Genomic DNA, 21,507 nt, shown 5'->3' on the forward strand with positions numbered 1-21,507 from the left:
GACAAGCAAGTGCATTAGTGACATGTCAAAATAAAACCATGAACAGGCAAAGTAAATTCATTTATTCTATATCAGAAATAAGTTGATTTCTTTGTTAGCGCACTGTTTTTGCAACTTAACATGTGACATGATGAATGTGTCAGAGCCGCCGACAGCAGAGGAAAAGAGTCACACATAAACATCCACAGCTATTCGAAGAAAAAAAGATATAAAAATAAATCTGTACTAGCATGAATCAATAGTAGCGACAAATAGAAGTGTTTTCTCTGCTCAATGCAATCTCTTATTCTCCGTGGCTGACAAAAAAAGGGAAACACCTCATGAAAGGCTGTCATTTGGAGGGTCAGTGAGGTTTTCCCTGCAGTGCTGACACGTTGTCAATGCTGAGCTTAAATGCACAGCAAAAACTGAAAGAACACTAAATCGAAACGACCTTCACGTGCACAGTAGTTCCTTCCACTTCTCATAATGGCAGAAAGCATCGGCATGGTTGGCGAGGCAGTGAATAAATAATCTGATCTTGTCAGATTACATATTTACATCCCACTGCAAAGACAGTAAACAGATCAAGTTTGTGTCATCAAAGTAATATTAAGTAACCACCTGTCAAATGTCTGACCTACATACTATCATATGAATACACGCAAGACTTTTTAAATTGCCCTGATCCTATCAGCAGTCTTACCAACCAATGATAACTACATCAATGTTTCCAGAATTATCTACAGGAACAGGGACCTAATTATTTCACTCTGCAAATATTGCAGTTCTAGTGTTTTACCACAAGAGAGAGCTAGTATTCCTGAAATGAAGTCTGCTAACACCAAAGCTCTTTAAATCAAATATTTTCTTGCTGTTTTCAGGGGTCCTTCAGATGATGCAGACAAGGATCAGTGCTCTGCAGGCAGCTGTTGACAGGTAAATATATAACCTTGTGATTCTAGTCAGATTACATGTTTTTAATATCAACATTTGTACAGATGTAATGGACATTGGTGTCTTAGATTCCTTAGACTGACCAATACCTTTGGAAAAGGGTACTGCAAAAAATTGAAAAATATGATATAGCTCCCAAATATGCTTCACCCTTCACCCAAAAAACATTGCAAGGACTTTGCAGATGGATGATGATCTCATTGATGATTGGAGGAATCATAGATATACCAATTTCCACATTTAGGTATTAAATTATTCTTAATTTTGGTATTTTTGCTCAGCACAAAGTTATTGTTATTAATTCTACCCTAATAACTAATACTTACCATGCTGGAGTGTGAACCAGATAGTTACCTCATCACCATGGAAAGAAACAGGAATTATTTGAAAGGCGCTGGATTGATTTAAAGGATATCATCACATGTGTAATACTAACACTAACATCAATAACAATTTTTTTGAAAAAACTAACATCGTTATTATCAGATTATTAAGACAGCCCTTGCTGGATGTAGCCATTAGAAGTTATATCTGTGTGGGATTTTTTAAGTTTTGAGTTGTCTTATGGTAAAGCAATCTGTTATGTGCAATACAATGGTTGGCCCTGCTTTAATTTAAGTTTTTGATGACGTTTGAGTGGACTGCTCCGGTTTGTAAATGAGTGGAACCTGAAGCAAGAAGCATGGCTACAAGCCCTGTAGCCAAAGTTTCACAATTTTCTTTAAAGTTCAAGTTAAGAGAATACGGTCCACATTGGTTCTTAATCAAAGAGTCAAACTGTGCATGTCTCCCCAGGATAAGGACAAAGATTGTTGACCCGTACAACAAGATCATGGCCAGGATTACTCAGCTTGCCAGACTACAGGTAAGTCTCCACAATACCCTTCATGATTATTGTATTATAATAACTCTTCTGTAGATGTATTGTGACTCATTTTAAATGGCAAAAGAAATAGATTGTCAGGTTGTACCACATAACATCTTTTTACATTGATATGAAGGTTACCAAAACCCACAAAGAAATAAACCCTGTGTAGGAGAGAGGCTCAGTTTCTGCCTGCATGTAGGCAGGATATTTGTGATGCTCAGAGCTCCAAGCTGCTGTGCGTGCATGATGAAGGGAGCACATGTACTCAGTGAGAACACCGGGCTGCAGTGCTCCTGTGTGTGCAGCGGAGGGAAATCATGATTAAATATTGATGAAACAGCCGCTGTAAAAAGGTCAGTGTGGTTCTGAGAAGTCTCTCCTGGGCTAATGGCCGAGTGTCACTCATATTTTCGGTGCGTGTACGTGTGTATGCGTGTTTGTTATACCACTCTCAGTCTCTGGCTCCAGCAGCCAGTGTGAGCTGGATCCGACTCAAACAGCAGCCAGTCAGTCAGTTACTGGGGAATCCAAAGGCTGTGTGTGTCATTTCCCCTCTTGTCAACAACACATCTTCCTCTTTGTCCGCCGGAGATGATAAACATGGACAAACACATTCTGGAGATGTCTGCACTCTGCTCAATTCAATTCAGATTTATGTTTACAGCACCATGCATGCATTGTCCAAAGATACTTGGTGCATAGTAAGGTCAAGACACAAGGACTGTCTGCTTAAAATAAAAATCCACCTTAAGTGAGTAATATTTAACTTGTATATTGTTAAAATGAATTTAAATGTAGCCCATGTAGCCTAATCATTAACCAAGTTGTAGAATCAACATTGGTTAATTCCCTTCTAATGTATGTGGTTGACAACAGCAGATTAGCCTGGTTTTAGATGTCTGACTCCCTGCCCACAAGTCAATTGAATGTTATTATCAGGCTCCTATGGCTGGCAACAATGACGTTTCTTCTCTATCATTATTTTAAGATCGTGATCTTTCACCTTCACCTTCAGCCATTGAAGAATAAAATTGTCACTGCCTCATTACAGGCACGTTTGCTTTACTTCCATCAGCATCCCTTACAGATGGTCACTGGTAATGGTACGGGTAATGGTTTCACAGAGAAGCCCTCACGTGAACCAACATGCACGCACGACTGGACTGGTCATCACAACAAAGAACAGAGAAGCTCAGATTACAACACACAAAGAGGGACTGTTGCTTCATTCTTTGCTCAGTATGCTGTGACCCCCACTATATCTCTGCATAAAAAAACAATTGTTTTCTGTTCTATAAATGGTTTAAATCTAGTTTATAACTTTTTAAAGAGCTCCAATCAAAAGCACATAGTTTTAATAGAAATATGTAATAGAGTTTTGTTCAGCATGTCAGAACTAGAATCTCTTTTTGAACTTTGATTGTAAGGTTTTTGGAAGTTGAAGGTTAGTCAACCATCTGGTTGAGAGAAAGTGAATGTTTGAATTTGTTGGAAAATAAGACATGATTTGAACTGATAGAGCATCAGTGTCTAACTGCAGAGTCTATAGACCAACCACTCAGTGTTAGTGGTATTTTGAACCTGGAAACTTTGCCCAAAATATAGTTAACAGCACTTCCCACACACCCTGAAATCCTTTCTCTCTTCCTACTCCAGGTGGCCTGTGACCTTCTACGGAGGATTATTCGTATCTTGTACCTGAGCAAGAGGCTCCAGGGTCAGCTCCAGGGAGGCAGTAGAGAGATCACCAAGGCTGCTCAGAGTCTCAATGAACTTGGTAAGGACATCCTCTTTCTACAAAAATTGCAAATGTTGCTGTTGTGTCCCAAAAGGGAAATTGGGACGAACTTCTTCATACATCACCGAAAGCTAATCATTGCACTGAACCTTAACATACCATATAATCTTAGTGATGTAGTTCGCAGTTGCCTTAGATTAGGCTACAGCACGGCATGCAAGCACAGCGCAACTTTTTGAAATCCTCTTTCTGACCACCAGGTGAGCTATTGGTGTTGTAGCTCAGCTATATTTCTTCTGGTCCTGAATAACATAGCAGAGAAGCTCTTGAACTGTTTTACAGTCACAGTAACCCTTTACTAAATCCTACCTTTGTCCCAAATCTCGAATTCAAAGTATTTAATTAAATTATGCCTCCACGCTGCAGGACAACCAGTGGTTGGAGGCCCCATTCTTGTGAATACGATATCGCAAAACCTCTTTGAGGGGATATTTTCAAATTTGGTAGAAATGTGCAGATCTGGTCAAAGAGGAACTGTTTACATTTTGGTGGACATTTTGAAGGTCACTGTGATCTTACAAAACACTGTTGTGAACATAATATTTTAGCATCACCTTGAGGGAATTTCTTGAAATTTGGTAAAAATATTCACAAGGATTCAAAGACGAATAGATTTTGGTCGTCAAACGTCAAGGTCACTGTGACCTCATATTTTTGTGAACGCGATATATCAGGAACAACCATATAGCACAAACATTCACTTGGACTCAAGGATGTCCTGATTAGAATTTGTTGGTCAAAGGTCAAGGTCACTCACTGTGACCTCACAAAACCATTATTTGTGATAGCATTATCGTAAGAATGCCCCTGAGATAGTCCTACATTCATACATACATTCATGCATGTCATTGTCGTGATAAGTTCCATTGTGCCCAAAAAGATAATTAATAGATTTAACTACATTAATTTAAATTGTGCACACCATGTATGTTGCTAGACAAATCTAGATGTAAACTGCAGCTGGACTGCTTGGCTGAGTTTAACACCCACTAGGCTGTAGTTTTCACAAGCGTATGACTCAAGTATTAAGCGTATTTGTATTTATGTTCAGGACACAGTGGTAGAAGCACCCCCTGATTTCAATCAGGACCGCTTTAAGACAATTTCACTTATATTCAATTTCCTGCTAAGCCCCAAAGTTATATGATTGATAGCAGCCATGTTAGGATTGTTGTGTCTAACAGTGGTTGGACAGGATCTGAGAACGGTGTGTCCTTCTTGTGTCAGCAGAGGGAAAGTGATATTGATGCACTGCATGTCTCTGTCACCAGTCTCTGTATCTATCTGCCATAATAACCTTAGTTATCTCAAGGAATTATGTGTGACACAGCAGGTTAACAAGGACAAGTGACCACTTCTCATTGCACACACACACACACACACACACACACACACACACACACACACACACACACACACACACACACACACACACACACACACACACACGCGCGCGCACACTCAAGCACACTCACGCTTGCACAAATTCCATTGGCTTCAAAGACCTTTATTATGAGGTCAATGTCCTTGGTGTTCTCAAGCACAGCCACAACACTTAAAATTGATACAGTGTCAACCATTGATCTATTGCTGTACAATTGATCATATATATAACCATTGATCATTGATATCATAGATATATAATGCTATATACTCATGTTCTTCTACGTGCAGTCATATTGACTTCTGCTGTATAATTTTACTTCAGTATGTGAACTTAAGGGCTGAAGGTTACGTGAGCTGTGTTGTTACTTATTGTATTCTGATAGATTTTATTTACGGTGACATCAATCGTCTTATACTTGTGGGTGTTGCCAAAGCTTTATCTTTACAATCTACTTTGTTATCCACTTTGAGTTCTGATGAAAACTCACTAGTACCATCAGCTTATTAAGTCTGAGCCATATGATTCTTTTGCAAGTTTTTCGGGCTGATATTTACTTAGAATTTGTCTGCAGGTGAGCACACTGGTTTGAGAGTTTGCTGCTACACAGTAAATATCTCAACAGCTGTTGGACAGATTGTCATGAAATTTGGTCTAAACATTAAAGCCCCTCAGCATAGGCTCTTATCACTTTTGTGATCCCTTCCTTTTTTTCCTCTGGCACCATAATCATGTTCAAATTGCGATTTACCCACTGAGGATATTCCCATCAGCCTCAGCTGTTCTTTGTGTTATGGTTTATTCACAAATGTTAGCATGAATACCAAAAACAAAATGTCTGCTTAACTCAAATGCGTTGTTATTGTCATTGTAAGGATGTTAGCATTTAAAGAGTCAAATAATATACAGGGATGAAATGGTTACCGTTTCACGATTAACCACAGTGACAGTTGAAGCAGTAAAAACTGTTCAGTCATCAATCACATTGAGCAACGATGTCCCGAACGGAAAACAATAAATAATGAAAATACTATCATTACTTTTATTGATAATATATTTTATATCAATGCAAAACTTGGTCAAATTACTGTAGTTTGTGTATCAGTAATTTTTGAACATTTACAGCACATTTTAAAAATACCACGATAATACTGATAACCGTGATGATTTTGTTTGCTATAATTTTGATAAAGATTTTCACACTGTTTCATCTATAATAAAATACAGTGCTTTGAAAATTATGCTATTTAGAGGCCTAATCCTAAAGCAAGTTGTAGAATTGACAATGTTCACTTCATGGTATAGTGAGGGTTGACATCAGATTTGTTATCATTTTATAATATTGTTAAGTAGTTAAATTTGTAGTTGGCAAACAGTTGACAATTTTAGATAAAGCATCATTTTGTTTTTGAGAAACTAAATTTATATTGTCAGGTTATTTTTCATCACTACTGGTGTTTTCTGTCTCTGCATCCAGTTCCATATGAAGAACAAGGAGAGCAAAGCAATATTGACGCATATTGTACCTTTTGGTTGTTTATTACAAATGGTGACAAACAATATCAAGGTATTCTATCACTGTACATTTGTCTCATATTATGCTAACCAGGGAACAACACACACTGCTGCTTAGACACAGAGATATAACTCAATTGTCCTTGATAGCACAACACAACATCCCACAATAAAAAGCAATAAGTTACCATCTCCATGTGCCTACGATATCCACTTCAACAAGTCTTTGCACTGCTCTCCTTGAACTCGCATACATTCAGGTGCTGGTATTTTTCCCTTTTTACCAGTGATATTCAGAAACTCCCTCGCCCCCGTGTCTTCTTCTCTGTGGTCATCATCAAGGGTGTGTGACCAATTCTGCAGCTATTCACTCTGGGGCGTTTCTAAGTGTTTTGGCTTCACTTCTGGGGAGCCACCATGTTGTCCATCTTTTTTTATACAGTAATTGGCATAAACAATACTCTATTATCTTCCTCAAACACTTTCTTGAGTGTAACTCCCAGTATAATAATTCCAATTTGCACATATTTTACATATATACATTTCAATTACTCCGGATCCTGTGTGGATAGACATTTTTGTCTTGCTTCTGTGTCCTCGAAGGTCACCTTCTTGTTTCTCTTGGGGTCAATCCATGAGTTATGGATGACCACATTGTTTGGTGTGGGGTCAGCTTCAACTACAGACACCACCCTCTTCTTCATTTTGCTCTTCAAAACCTTTTGGAACTTCTGCCGTGTGAAGGCATAGAGGAGAGGGTGAAAGATAGTTGTCCCATAGGCCATCACCAGGAAGCCCAGCCGGAGGCGTACAGTTAAATCACTGGGCCCAGTGCTGAGGATGATGGTGTTGAGCACAGTTATTGGAGTCCAGCAAAGTAAGAACGTGGAGATGATAAGAAGAGACATCCTGAAGACTCGCTTCTGTCTCTCCCGTCTTTCCCGATGACGTTTTACTGCTCGTCTTAGAGCAATAATGACGGACACTGAAGCCCGCATGCCCAGAGGTGCATTTCCACCTGCCTTCACTCCTGTGCTGCTCTGTGAGGCATCAGTCGACTCTGCTTGTGTCGCAGTGCTTAAAGAGATAGTGTTTTTACTCTTGTGCTTTTTTTTAGGCAAGTTCTGCTGAAAGCGAGTCCCAATACGAATATTAAGTGCCTGAAGGATTTTGTAGTAAGTCACCAGCATTACTACAGCTGTGAAAAAGAATATAGGGATCTGCGCTAGCAGGTGATAGTACAAACCCATCTCTGTGTTGTACTCGTTTGTATGAGCTACTGTGACCACAGCAGTCTGGTTCAAAAGGTCTGAGCCAGAGTTGATGAAGAAGCCTACTTCCACGAAGGGAACCAGGAAACTGGAAAAGGATAAACCCCAGATAGATCCCAGAAGAGCCACCGCCCGGCTCATCGTAAGCACGCGGTTTGCTGGCCGCACTGAGATGTCATAGCGGTCCACAGTGATGGCAAGGACGTTAGCAGCAGTAGCTACGCTTGCAAAAGAAACACAGGCCTCGTGGAAACAGCACATCATGGCTGTGTCTGCCTTTGAAGGAAGTAGCACCACCACAGCTGTCATTGGAATGCAGCATACACATACCTGAAAACAGATAGGAATTCAGGTCACATCCCAAATTTCCATTTTTAATCTGGTCTTAAGACCAAACCCAAACGGCATTCAGTTAGTAGGTTTAGTGTGAAATATTTTCTGCCAGAATTTACACATGATAGACAAAAAATGCATTTGTGGTTCACATTAATTCAGTAATTGCATACCTTCGTGCCATACTAACATTTGTAATTAATGAAAATATCCAATACAAAAATCAGGTTGTATCATGGAATTACTTCAGTTTTCCTCATCGTTACCCCATCAACACCTGCTGTATACAGTCTGTATATGAATACAACACCAGTGGAACAATATCCAATTGATTGCTGATATATTTTAATCAATACTAGAACTATAACATATATTTTATTGTTTATGGCCTCAGGGAACAACTCCAGTGTCAGGCCTGTCCATACCTGGTTCTAGGCTTCATTATTTTTTTAATACTACAGTCAAGGAGTCCCCTATACTGAACTACTGCGATTATTACTTCAATTAAAAGTAGTGTAGAGGTATTGCCAGTCTCATTGTTGTCATAAGATCACCACTGATAGTAGCTGCATTTACTGCAAGATGCATCTCTGTTGCTTTTCTTTATTCATTTGCTCCTTTCAATTAATTACATACTTCATCACCACGGTTGCTCATTTAGCTCATTGTCTTGTCAGTGCATAACTGGCATAATCAACAGGGCTCTGTTGAAAACTTCCTATCAACAGAGCAACTTTGTACATTATTTGCAGAGCTAAGCCACATGCTGGCAACTACCAGTTTTGATTACATTGAGGATGATATTCACGTGTTGTGTTTATCACTCACTGACTTTTACATGACTTGAGTTCCCTCCCGTCTAGTTGAAGACCCTCCCTTGTTGCCAGTCACTCAGTAAGTGAAAGGCTAGGTCCTAGCTTCAGTTTAGCACACAACTGCTGTATGTTCAGATGTATTTGTATGTGGTAATCAGATTAGCCATATGCAAACTGGGTGGACAGTATGATTGCTGTTCTGTATTGAGTTGATATATGAGAGCATCCTTTAATTACCTCTTGTGCCCACAGACGGCACTCTTCGCTTTAAATCACTGTTTGCTGAAATAGCTGGTAAAAGATGTCGGAACTCACCAACACGTCCACTACATGCAGGTTCATGGTGATGATGTTGGAGACGGAGCTGATGAGGTTCTGTTTCATACAGTAGAGGACTAGCACAGTGAGGTTTGAGCTCAGACCCAAAACTATCTCCAAAAGCAGGAAGCCTGTCAGAGAAACCTAGCAACATAGTGAGAGAACATGATGGAACTTATGTCATGGCTTTAAGTTTTTTAGCCACAATTAATAAAAACATGGAAGAAAATCTTCATCTTACAAGGTATTATACAATATGTATTCATAGTGTCTCAAACTTAAATATTCAACCCTTTTATTACCTGGAAAGTGTCCAGTTTATAAAAATATAATATACATTCACCTGCTCGTAAGCGACATGTTTTAGTGAAAAGCAATGTAAGAAGTGTGTGAGAGGCTTTCCCAGTACCTGGAAGCTGATGGGGTAGATGGCCTCAGATGAGGTCATGTCAAGGTCATAGGGGTCAGCAGTGTCAATCACAGTCATGTTGCTCATGGTGGCTGCAGAGATCAGCATGGGAGATGTGTGCATTATCCTGGCAGGAGGAAGACGCCTGGAGAGCAGTTTGAACAAAAATGTTGTTATTGTTACTGCTGCATATACATTTCCACCAGATTATTTTTTTAAAAGTAAAGGTTTGTTTGCCTTTCACCAGCTCATTGAGCTTGCTGCTGACATTGCCCTTTGCTCTTTTTTTGAAAGGTATTTCAATAAACTTGAAATTAGGGTTGGGTTAGGGTCAGGGTTATGCTAGGCTGTAATAGTATGCCATTCGCCTCTCTGTATATATACTATATCAAAATTATTAAATTATGAATTAGAGAAAACAAGTTCCATTTTTTCCATTAGTTTCTGCAAGAGAGGCTGAAACCTTAAGCCTTTTCTTCTGAATGTTTAAGTATATTTTTGGAACAGAGTGTATTTGTAGATACGGTTTAAGTCAGAATCCTTTGCATATGAAATTGATGCGATTTCTGTGATAAGATCACCTTGTCCGAAAACCTTCAGGTGCTTTTTTCCAGATGGTTACGCAGTTAAACTCATGTTGAAACAACACAGGGGCGAAAGATGAATCAAAGTACCCCCTTTGTATTTTTTCATGGATGCAGTTTGTTTCTTGGAATCATCAAGGCATACAAAAACATAATTGCCGAACAAGACTTTGACTGAAGTAATTTCCTGGCAAATTTGAAAAATTAGGTCCGGTACAAATGAGGCGTGCTAAAATTGAGTGTGCAGGCATTGGCAAATAACGAAGAGGAAAGTTCTTCAGATTAGAGATGTTTCTTGGACTGTTCGCACAGTCATTTGATGGCGATACCAACAAATAAAGCACCAAACACGGTATTCTTGATTGTAGAATCGGAATCCTATTACCATTAGTGATACTACTGTATGCCATAGAATACAAGTGCTATATTGTCGGCTTTGGGTAGAAAGTGCCATAATGATTTGCAGAATGTTTTTTATGGTACTCAGATTTTATTACCAGAGTAGGTATGTTGTGGAATAAAACAAACAAATCCAGAATGATTCAAATGAAGTTGAAAAAATATTGAACAGCATCTGAAATTCGGATATGCCCTCTTTTCAACATTGGACCTTTCATAATTTTCTGAAAAAGCGGTGTCACGAGCACAGCCTTCTAATGTGCAGAGATGAGAAACAAAAGCAGGAGCTGAAGTTCTCTCTTTAGTTATTAAGATTTTTTTTTTTTTCATGTATACAGCTGAGTCAGACGTGATAAGCTTTAAAAACTATAAATGAAGGCCAAGTCTACCTTCAGGTGTGGCTTGACAACATGTAGATCAAGCCACTGGGTTTCTAATATACTGATACAGGGGCAAGACTTCATCTTGGAATCACTGCCTCCAGAAAGCCATTTGAGACCCTTGGATTACTTAGTCTTAACAATCCAAATGCAAGAATACTTGTACATGTGGTTGGACCACTTGGTCCCATATGGGTTGGACTAAAGATAACTAGGTCAAATTGAGATATCAGGATCAAACTCACCACTCCCTCCCAGCAGTCGCTTCTCCAGCTCAGCAGCTATCAAAGTGGCCCCAAGGAATTTGCTGGAGAAGGTCAGAACATCCCTCCATGACTTGACTTGACCAGCTCAGTCGTCAATGCAACTTGATTCGTACCATTCTTCTGTGATATTTGACAGAACTTGAAAAGTCTTCACCGAGCTTAAGCTATGGCAATACTGGCTCCACTCAGGCGAAGGGAAGAGGCTGGTTGTGAAACCCCGAAAGCAACACACGCCTACCCCTCATTGGGGGGCATGTGGTTTGCAACATCGGTGCAGTGCGCTACAATCAATGCTTTCTTTCATGCAGACCTCTGTCTTGTCATTGTCTGTTGTGCTTGAATCACTGCTTTCAGTGTCATCCCCGCCTGAAAATAATGGCAGTGCCAGAACAATCCTCCTCTCTCGACTACTCTACTTTTCAGGTGTTCTCATTCTTCACACTCTTCACTTTATCTCCCTGGAGATGGTGCTCCTCCCGATACGGTCCATAGCACCATGTCAGGGCTGTGATTTCATATTCCAGAGAAGTTTGACGGGAGAAAGTGCAGATGGTAGGCTCCGAGGTTAGAGGCAGACTTTCACCAAATGTCACAAGTTTGGATGTTGGTCATGTAGAGTCATTGGGGATCCTCCAAAGAGACTCTTGGACATCCACAGCTTTCTTACACTAACTTCATCCTCCATAGGCTGTGAGAGAGGAATTGTTTGAAACAGAGAGTTACGTTATGTCCATTTGGCATCATCATCATCATCATCATCATCATCATCATCACGGTCTTCCCTTGTGCTCTTCCTCCATTACAATCCATTATTGATTCTGCAGAGGTGAAGAATAAAAGATTTCATTAAAGTAAAGAAAGAAATGTTTCACATTAATATCTGATAATTTCTCTCTGGTTGACACAATGCGTCATTTGTCTGGCATCTAATTTTATCTCATTTATCATCCCTTGTATCTTGCTCTTTCTGGATTGGACGCCTGTCTCTGTGAGTGCTTGTGCTCATGTTGGTGTGCATGGCAAATTGGTTTTGATGCTCGCCTTTTGCCTTTGATGGTTCTCATCATGTGTGTTTCAGCAAATGAGGGCCGAAAACTGGATCTCTGCAAGACAGGCCGCACACTTTCTTAGTAAGTCAGTTCGGGATTCAGCTGGATTGTCTTGAGATTTGAAAGTAGATCAGAAATTTGGAAGCTTGTTGTGTTTAGACATTGACCAACAACTTCAGTAATATTGTTATCTAAAGTAAGGAATAGTTTATATCTAAGAATGAGTTACAGTTCCTGTTTACATATCCTAATATCTATAATGTTATTGACCGGTATACACATTTGTATTTACACTTTGCATTATAATTGTGTGCTATTCGAAGTAAACACTATAACAATGCCACTTGCTCAATCAAGGAGTATTTTCCAACTACTTTTAAGGTAGTTATGTATACTCTCCCAATGTTTTTCGGTTGTTAGCCTCACATAGGAAGATGCATTGCCTGTGGCCAGAACATGGTACTGGAGTGTGGGATAAGTTGACAGCTGTGGGCATACTCTAACCTTAACCACGCACAATTTATACCGAAACCCAGCCAGCCAATCACGTCCAATCTCATGGAACACCCACAACCGTCAGCATGCCTACTAAATTCTGGCAAAACGCCCAGATTTCAAGGCTGCTTTTGGTAGCATTTACATAAAGTATATCTCCAATAGGATGCCTAGGTCCGAGTTAGGTGTCAGATAACACATTTGCAGAGATTTGAGTAATCAGTTCATCATTTGTCATTTATTAAGCAAAATTGAAAAGCATTCAATAATTTCACCATTAGCTTAAAATTTGATTATATCATTGACTACATCGATGTAGTCTCACATAGCCAGACTAGGGCTGTGGCAATAATCCGATTTTGATGGAAATCATGTCCTCTCAATATTAAGCATCTAATAATATTGTGTAAATCAATCCAGCCTCAAACATTTTCCGCTTCTTTCTGTGATGAGCAGATCCCGTCTTCTCTCTAATAGAGTGGTAGAAGCGGTGTTGCAGAAACCTCTGGATTATGCCTCAAAGCTCTCTCTCTCGCTTTCTCATTGACATTGGAGATTAAAACAAAAGTTGAATGTACATCCACAAATAACAACAATATCAAGCAGGAACTGGGATGTTCACTCTCTGATCTTCTCATTCCATTTCTTTATCAGCAGGACTGTGTGTGTGCACGTGTGGTCAAGCGTGAAACTATAGTGGAGCACGGGAGCTGTATTTTCATGAGCTCATGGTCTTTGTATTGTCATCTAGCAATTACTACTGAAGGTCCGCCTAAATATTGACTTCGTTGTTGAAAGTTGATAGGCCTGCCTTGTTTAGCATTGTCAATGTAATCAGAACATGTAATTATTGTAATTGTTTCAATTGACGCAACATTGGTAACATTTTTACACTCACAAATCCAGATTGTTTTCTATACATAAACAGATACCAACATATTAAAAAAAGCAACATTGTGTACCAACTACACATTTTTAAAGGTGCCCTTAAAATTGTGTACATTTTTCATGTAATCTACTTATTTTCTAGTTCAGTTAAAATGGAAAAAATGACAAGAGATGATAAAGTGATAGATGGGTGCAGCCCTAGTAGCTTTTTGAAGGATAAAAGGTTTTCCCTCTGCCCTCTCTGACTTCTTCTTGACCTGATCTTGCACTGATTACCTTTAGCTCTGCTTCTGTAATCAGACAAATGAGCAAAATTGATTCTTTACATAAACGGAATTCATGGCTTAATGGCTCAATAGTACACATTAAATCTTTTTCATCTTTTCTTTTATCTGTATCTTTTGTTACATTAAATATATCTGTCCTCTAACTGACCTCACAAAGGACAAATTCAAACAAGTTCTGTCTGAAGTCCGATTTAGTTTTTTGTTCTAAGAGCTTTTCTACAATGGGAGAGCTGGTCTGTTTGGGAGGCAGTGAAATCAGCTCCGCGTGTGAAGAGCCATGTTCCTTGTTGTTTGACAGCCACTCGTTTTGTGTAATTATACACCACTTAAAAACAATCTGCTCTTGAAAATCGTGACCCGTGGGCTCAACAACATGCTGTGTGTTTGCCTCGAGCTGAATGTGTTGATTTTACTGTGCCTCCGTGCAACACATTCACATTGCCTCGCTGTCAGCGCACCAATAGCGGTGTTGCTCTACGACTGTGCCGTGTGTCAATTTACCTCCAGACGAAGACCATTCCTCAGTGATCCTTGGGTCTGCTGGAGTTCGCTGAAGGGCTGAACAATCTCAATCCCCTAAAGCAGTGTAGTGCTCACAGGTGATAACCCCCCGATTTCATTTAGCCGTCCATCATTCGGTCTCACGCCACACAGTTCAGTCATTTCTGGATGGAAATTTGACTGGTAGAAAGCATGCAGCCACAGAGCCTGGAGAGACGAAGGAGATACTGACACCGCTGCGCTGCCTCCCCCTCTCTTCTTCTCTGCTGCTGGTCTGTCTCTGTCCTGCTTCCTGCCTCCCTCGATCTGCCTTTAGTAGCCCTCCTACTCATCCCTTGCTCCCTCCCCCTCCTTCTCTCCACTCTAACACCATCTTCTCCTCTTCTCTTTTTCCTTTTTACACCTCTGTGCAAGACTAATTGGACTCATAAAACAGATTGAACACCGTATTTTCCCCTCATTTCTCCTGAGTTTCTTACTTTCCTTTGACATCTTTCTTTGTCTTTGGTGCTGAACATTATCTAACTTCAACTCTTTTCGAGCATGCAAGGACAACACAGATCTTTTTTTGCGTCTGAATTCTTGTTTCTGTTTCTCTTACTCTCGGCCACATCTCCTTAAGTTTGTTTGCCCTCAGTAAAGGGCACAGGTGGCCATGACAATACTAATGGCAGCATCCTCCCTTGCAGGACTTTGGCCACTCCTCCACTGTTTGTGTTTGCATAGCAACTGCCGGATGGTACATGCTTAATTGTCCCAGTCTGGCTACCAATGGAGCAGTCACCATTTTGCCCTTATTGACTGGTGAGCATATCTGGTAGCTAGTGGTAGGTAGATAGTGAATGGACTTCTAAGGGCAACTTCACAATAACAGAACCAATGGTCAAAGGAAGCACATAATGATAATTCAGTAAAAATTCAAATCTGTTTTCTTGTGTGCACTCTTATACACCGGTAAAACGAGAACACACGATTTTTTATCTCGGCTCCTCATATATCACACTCGCTTATGGCATGTGAGCAGAGAAACACCCCTTTAATCCTGTCTCTTTACTGACACGTGCAACTCAGTGGGGGGCATGTTTTCCTCGAGAAACAAGTCTTAAGTGAGAGCGAAATAGATGCCAGATAGCTGGATCATGGAGAGGGAGAAAAAGACGATTGCAGCCTTTATTCTTCTGAGCAAACATGAATGCGAGATAGGAACAGAAACTGAGACAGCTCACATACTGAGAGAAAACCTTTTTTTCCCCGAAGCAATGATGACAAAGCTGTGTGAAAGGCCAATTTCACACCTAAAATTGCTCTAAGCCCAATATGGCGCGACAGAGAATATCGATAAAGGTTTAATTTCTGCATTAATATTGCAACATGATGTTTTTTCTGCTGGCAAACCTAAAGGCTACTAGCCTTTGTCTAGTCACCAGCTGTGCTATTTCAAAGAGATGTGCACATGAGTGACAACCAGTGCATAGATGAGTATTAAATGTATTAAAGAGCAGTCATAAACCACCATGCTGCCTCGGTTATGGAGTTACTCAAAGCATTACACAATGATTCACTCATTAATGCATTGGCTGGTCAACTCCACTTGCTGAGCCACAGCTGCCCCATTAAGTGTTTATTTAATTAGTAAAAAATATTTAGTAATGATTAAAATAAGAAGCCAAATTAAACGTACAAATCTTAATTTCATAAAAATGGGTTAGGGTTAGGAATGTCCTGCTTTTTACTCATTGTGTCATAAAAATAGAGAATGCACACTATATTTGTTGGGCATGCTATTTGATTAAAAATAGTCAATACTTTACCCGATAATGGAATAGTTTGCTATAGTTACTTATAAAGGAAGAAATGGAAATTATACATTTTATTATTTAGGTGTCCTCTGATAAACTAATGTTAGTGAGTAAGGCTACAAGAAACTGCAGCTGCTTCACAATAAGTCTTAACAGGGACAGAAAGGGGATGATTATAACACACTGTAAGCTTATTGCCAAAGATGTTAGTCCAGGTTGGCGCACAGTGGATGATCCCTGTCGTGATGACATAATGTTGATGGAGTTGGTGCTTGTTGGAGACGTGATCAGGGAAACCCTTAAGAAGCACAAAACATCCGGCCTGTTATGAAAAATGAGGCGCTCCGTGCTTACATAATGTGACATATGTTCAAAGTAAGTAAGGAAGGAAGTGGATAGGGAATGATTATCAAACATGATAAAAAACGGAGCACTCAATTCTCTGATATCCAGTTTAGAATTTCAGAAAGTAAAATTTCATTTCATTGTGTCTTTAAGCAAATGCACACATTGTCATATCATGGTTTACACTAGTTGTGACACAGTGCAGTTGCACAGCCGCTTCTTTATACATGAGGCTGTTTCAGACATTCTTTTTCTTGAAAGCTCAAAAAAAAGAAAACTTCCTGCAAAAAAAAAAACTCATGCTCTGTTCTGGCAGAGTTCTGTTTTGGGTTGTTACACAGATCATTCTAGACTAAATAGTTGTCAGACAATGTGTGTTCTTTCAAAAGTCAAAGCCTTAAAAAATTAAAGATTTAAAAAATGTACTATACTTTAATTAATTGGCTTAGGAGGTCTTGAATGCTCTCAAACATTTTAGCAATACATCAGCTAGAAACCTTTCAAGCATACAGCCAATAGGTATGTTCACATAGAGTCTTATATTCCTATATTTATCCGTTGTATATAAAGTCCTCCATCTTGACATAAATTTGAGTGGGGACATACATTTTGCCATTTACCGTTTCCAAACGGTCCTCTGCTGAGAATTTCCTCTTAATGCAAACTCTAAAGCTGAACTTGACTGGATGGCCAGATGGCAGGAAAATACGGAATAACAACAACAACACTCACCATCTCCCTTTCATTGCTTCAATCAGTAAACGCATCAAAGAGATAAAATGGCCATAATGTGACATAATCGGTTTTTAGATAACTTCTTTACCAGCTTTTTTTCTGCAGCCATAAAGAATGCATTATGTGTCTGATGTATTGTGTCTAGCCACTGACTATGTAAATTGTACCTTTGTCTACTTTTTGCTTATTCCCATCCACCACCCACTCTGCTGTTCACCTCAATTTTCAAACATTACAAAGCTGTCATAGTTCTGATGTTGTTGAGTGTAGGCTCTCGTATGGGTTACCTGCGATGATTGGTAAAGGTCATCTCATTGTCCAATGATGATTGAGCTGAATGAATTTCCCCAGCATTGAAAACGGGCACATCTGTGGCAGAGCACAACGTTTCCCCTGGGAGCCAACACACAGGGCTCTGACGATGTAATCTCATGGTCTAAAGCACATGGAGCAAGTTCATTTAGTTCATGTCTGAATCCACTTTTGTGAGTTTAACAATGAAAATGTTGCAGCACCAGATGCATGCTTCAAAGGGGAGCATGTAGTGTCTTAATCAATCATGTGCCGTCTCCCATTCCCTTTAAAAAACAGGTTTTTAAAGATTGATATATTGCTTTTGTAATGGCAAATTTTCTAGGGGGTAATGTACTGTATGTGCAAATTACTATTGTGATAATCAAATAATCGATAATTAATACAAATTGTAAAGATTAAATGACAACTGTGTGTGGTGTGTGTGGTGTGGTGTGGTGTGGTGTGGTGTGTGGTGTGGTGTGTGTGTGTGTGTGTGTGTGTGTGTGTGTGTGTGTGTGTGTGTGTGTGTGTGTGTGTGTGTGTGTGTGTGTGTGTGTGTGGTGTGGTGTGGTGTGTGTGTGTGTGTGTGTGTTTATCCCTCTGACCATATTATGACACAAGTTAGAAAGGTCTAACCTCACCTTTTTCCCCCTCTCTCTTACAAACATATCTAAACAAGCAAAGGGATGCTGGGCTCAGCTGTTCCATCGTGGTCTCTGGCAGGCTTTGTGCTTGGGTTGAGGCTTTGAGCGGATTGCTTTTGAATTGAATGTGGCTTCTGTCCAATTCCCCGATCCTCTGTGTCTCAGCCCGCCACCTGCCTGATAATACTCTCCATCTCTCTGTCTCTCTGGGAAGAAGAGCAAACAATGTGCTGCTCTAGACAAATAGCACATCTAAAATGGTTTGCTATCAGTGCCAACACTCCACACCTCTCCTCTCATAATGAGCGGCTGATTTCCCTGTATCGTTTTATCTTACTGTTTTAAAAAACATATAATTTTAGATTAGGGCTGAAATCAAAAGAGGGTTGGACATGAGAGAAAAGAAATGAACAAGAACAGGATAAAGAAAGATTTCACGTTTCGATTTCATGAAAGTACAGTTCATTGTTTTATTCATATCAGTAAAATCAACTGCAAACTAACATGTTTCTAATTTGAGGAGAGGTGAGACTGATCATCACACTGTATCTTATTGGAATGTGGGGGCTGATATCCAACTATATCTGTAACTTTCAGAAACCAACAACATGACAGTCACATGCAATGATTGGCCATGTACTGTATGTGGAGAAAAGACATTTAAACTACTCTTTCAATTTCTCTTTTTATTGTTCACACAAATACATTGCATTACACTTTCCCATTCAAATGGCATCAGACTGTATTTAATCTGCTTTTCTTTAGTACAAATTCATGCTCACAATGGACTACCAGTGATGTTGGATGTCCATGTTAAAAAAAAGTCAGCATTGCAAATCTTCAGATGAACATGTGTTGCAATGTTTCCTTTAAGACAAAAGTCCCGGTTTTTGTCTGCTCTCTCCTGACACTGACATATGAATGTTATTGCTCTGGGCCTCAGTTCTAACTTCAGCAGGACCAAAGCAAGCCTCAATGCACGGCTGTAGGGACTGCAATGACAATATGATCTGTATTTCTTTTACCTCATACAACAGTACAACCCCAGCAGACTTTGTATTTTACTGAGATGACCAAGTTCAGCAACCTGGCAGGTCAGAATAGTTAGCTATGCTGCCACTGAAGACATTTGACCACATTCATCTTACCAGTGTGTGTGGAGACAGTGCTGTCCATGGAAACACATAATACATTGCAGTATTTTCCGTGCTCAAAATAATGCGAGAAAGTACACACTTACTGCATTAGATAAAGTAAAGGCAACAGAGCAGCCAGACGGATGACATGTCAACATGACCACTCTGACTTCTTGCCCTGAGAGCACCAGTCCTGGCTGACAGATCTTCAGCAGGCTTTGAGATAATTGCCTCAAAACAGGATATAAAGTGAACTGTTTTCCTTTTAAAGGTTTTGGCTGCTTTGTGTACTACGTATACTCATATCGAATCATATCCACATTTACTACATATAAAGAGCTTTTTTTTTTAAATGTAGTTGTAAGTTAAATAGTCGGTGGTGCTGGAGAAACATTAGACATTTCTCTGTTTGACTTCTCTGTCAACTTTATTCCACTGTCAACCGATCTACAGTATATCACTATTTACATTATTTTGAAAGGGTATCATACAGCAGCTGCGGATAGGTTGTTTGCTTCTCATGCAAGCTGCTTTGTAAAACCTGTTCAGTCTTTCCCATGCTAGTTAATGCCTCATGATGACACATCTTAGTGGTCTAATTAATGTGTACAGTGCATAAAATACTGCATGAGGACATTGACTTCAGTACATTCTATAACTGTCAAACTCAGGTAACAAACCAGTGCAAATACCAAAACTCATGGTCCAAAAAGTGGAAAAGAAATGTCAAATGTACTGTATTTTACATCCACATGCACACTATTTCTTTGTTTTCATTACATTAGTAATAGCAACGTTACTAATGTCAAACACGTTGCCTCTGTATCTCCTCCTAACTGACACTTTATTGGGTTCTGTAGGTCATTTCTCAAAGATGTCCCTGTAGACAAACATAAAACACAGTTCATGAGTACTAACCGGAAGTAATGTGACAGTGGGATATAAATAGCAGTATTTCCCTGTGGAAAACCTTTAATCTTGGTTGTTGATGTTCTTTTTTAACTGACCTCAGATCAAAGCAGACAGAGGCAGGAAGTGACGCATTAACTCCGCTGCAGAGATTATGGGATTTTCTTGGCTCTTATCACCACAAACTCTCTTGACATCTTCGTGTGTGTTTTCTACATGTATGACACTGCCTTTTCATGGGGAGATCTTTTTATTCTTTCATTTTTGTGTCTGTCACATGTTAGAAGCGTCATCAACCAGTGCTGTGTTCTCACATCAAATCCTCCCGACTTTCTACGGCCTTTATACTCGGGGGCCAGGTCTGCAGATAATCCGGAGCCTCTCACTCAGACATTTGCGTTCACACATGCACCTCCTCAGAACACAGTACGAGGGATCTGCAGGTTTCAGTGCATGTCTGAAAGCAGTGTTTGTGTTTAAAATAAAATAATTTAGAATATTATTTGTAATAATCTTGACAAATGCTACGTTACCCGCTTCTAGCAAACACTGCCTCTGTGTCAACTGAAAGTTACAATTGGACAGATTTGCAACCTACTACTGAATTGTTAGGTCAAATTGAAACAAAATACTTGCCCCTTAACAAGATGTCACCTGGCATTACTCAGTATCAGGTTGAATGATTACAATTATAAAACTATATTCAGTATGATAATCAGTGTATTAGATATTGACATGAACAAAGATACATTTTATACACACATTTTATTCATAGACTGATGTTTTCCTTCTTTCTAATTGGGTACTCCTCACTGGCTCCTTGTAGCTTTACAAATTCAAATCATACTATGAAGTTGGAAGTAAAAAGGGTGCACCAGCATGCTGTTAACCAACACATTAATTATTCTGCTGTGTGCTGTCTTCTCCCATCACAACTCCACTGTCTTCCAATTCGAGCATGCTCTACCAGCTCCTACTTTAATCTTCTTTGCTTGCTGAATAGATGTCCATGTTCAGCATTGTCCATGCATTTGCTCGGGGACTTGACTAAAAGCTTAGTTTAAAAGGTTTTGGCAGCAGTTTCAGTGTCACTGCAGTAAGAATCGTCATGGTAGAGCTCAAGTGTTTGCTACAGGTGCTCATGTCTTG

General features: G+C 39.6%; 2 protein-coding genes across 5 annotated transcripts in view; one reads left to right on the forward strand and one right to left on the reverse strand.

Moving 5' to 3' along the window:
• The window catches only part of cog5 (component of oligomeric golgi complex 5), a 48,751-nt gene that overhangs the window by 2,619 nt on the left and 24,625 nt on the right, over nucleotides 1-21,507 (forward strand). For all 3 annotated transcript variants that reach the window (XM_034578554.1, XM_034578557.1, XM_034578556.1), the window contains 3 exons: nucleotides 864-918; nucleotides 1,732-1,801; nucleotides 3,461-3,581. In XM_034578554.1, coding sequence (XP_034434445.1) covers nucleotides 864-918; nucleotides 1,732-1,801; nucleotides 3,461-3,581 — 246 coding nt within the window. The remainder of the gene's footprint in view (nucleotides 1-863; nucleotides 919-1,731; nucleotides 1,802-3,460; nucleotides 3,582-21,507) is intronic.
• LOC117757412 (G-protein coupled receptor 22-like) lies at nucleotides 6,453-15,063 on the reverse strand. 2 transcript variants are annotated; one of them, XM_034578563.1, is made up of 5 exons: nucleotides 14,497-15,063; nucleotides 11,256-12,094; nucleotides 9,648-9,774; nucleotides 9,236-9,382; nucleotides 6,453-8,102 (listed from the first exon to the last, which is right to left on the reverse strand). In XM_034578563.1, exons 3-5 carry the CDS (start codon nucleotides 9,768-9,770, stop codon nucleotides 7,050-7,052), a joined length of 1,323 nt encoding a protein of 440 aa, XP_034434454.1. In that variant the 5' UTR covers nucleotides 9,771-9,774; nucleotides 11,256-12,094; nucleotides 14,497-15,063; the 3' UTR covers nucleotides 6,453-7,049. The 2 variants fall into 2 exon arrangements, with proteins under 2 accessions (XP_034434454.1, XP_034434453.1); XM_034578562.1 differs by having other exon boundaries at nucleotides 9,648-9,792.

Source organism: Hippoglossus hippoglossus, chromosome 23, assembly GCF_009819705.1.
Source record: "Hippoglossus hippoglossus isolate fHipHip1 chromosome 23, fHipHip1.pri, whole genome shotgun sequence".
Taxonomy (NCBI): Eukaryota; Metazoa; Chordata; class Actinopteri; order Pleuronectiformes; family Pleuronectidae; genus Hippoglossus; species Hippoglossus hippoglossus.

What these genes read in the sequence shown, in the direction of transcription:
- LOC117757412 (XM_034578563.1), bottom strand. Translation starts at nt 9,770, where the DNA reads ATGCACACATCTCCCATGCTGATCTCTGCAGCCACCATGAGCAACATG. An exon ending in TCTACCCCATCAGCTTCCAG is followed by an intron (nt 9,383 to 9,647) that starts GTACTGGGAAAG and finishes CTATGTTGCTAG; the next exon opens with GTTTCTCTGACAGGCTTCCT. An exon ending in TGCATGTAGTGGACGTGTTG is followed by an intron (nt 8,103 to 9,235) that starts GTGAGTTCCGAC and finishes ATCTGTTTTCAG; the next exon opens with GTATGTGTATGCTGCATTCC.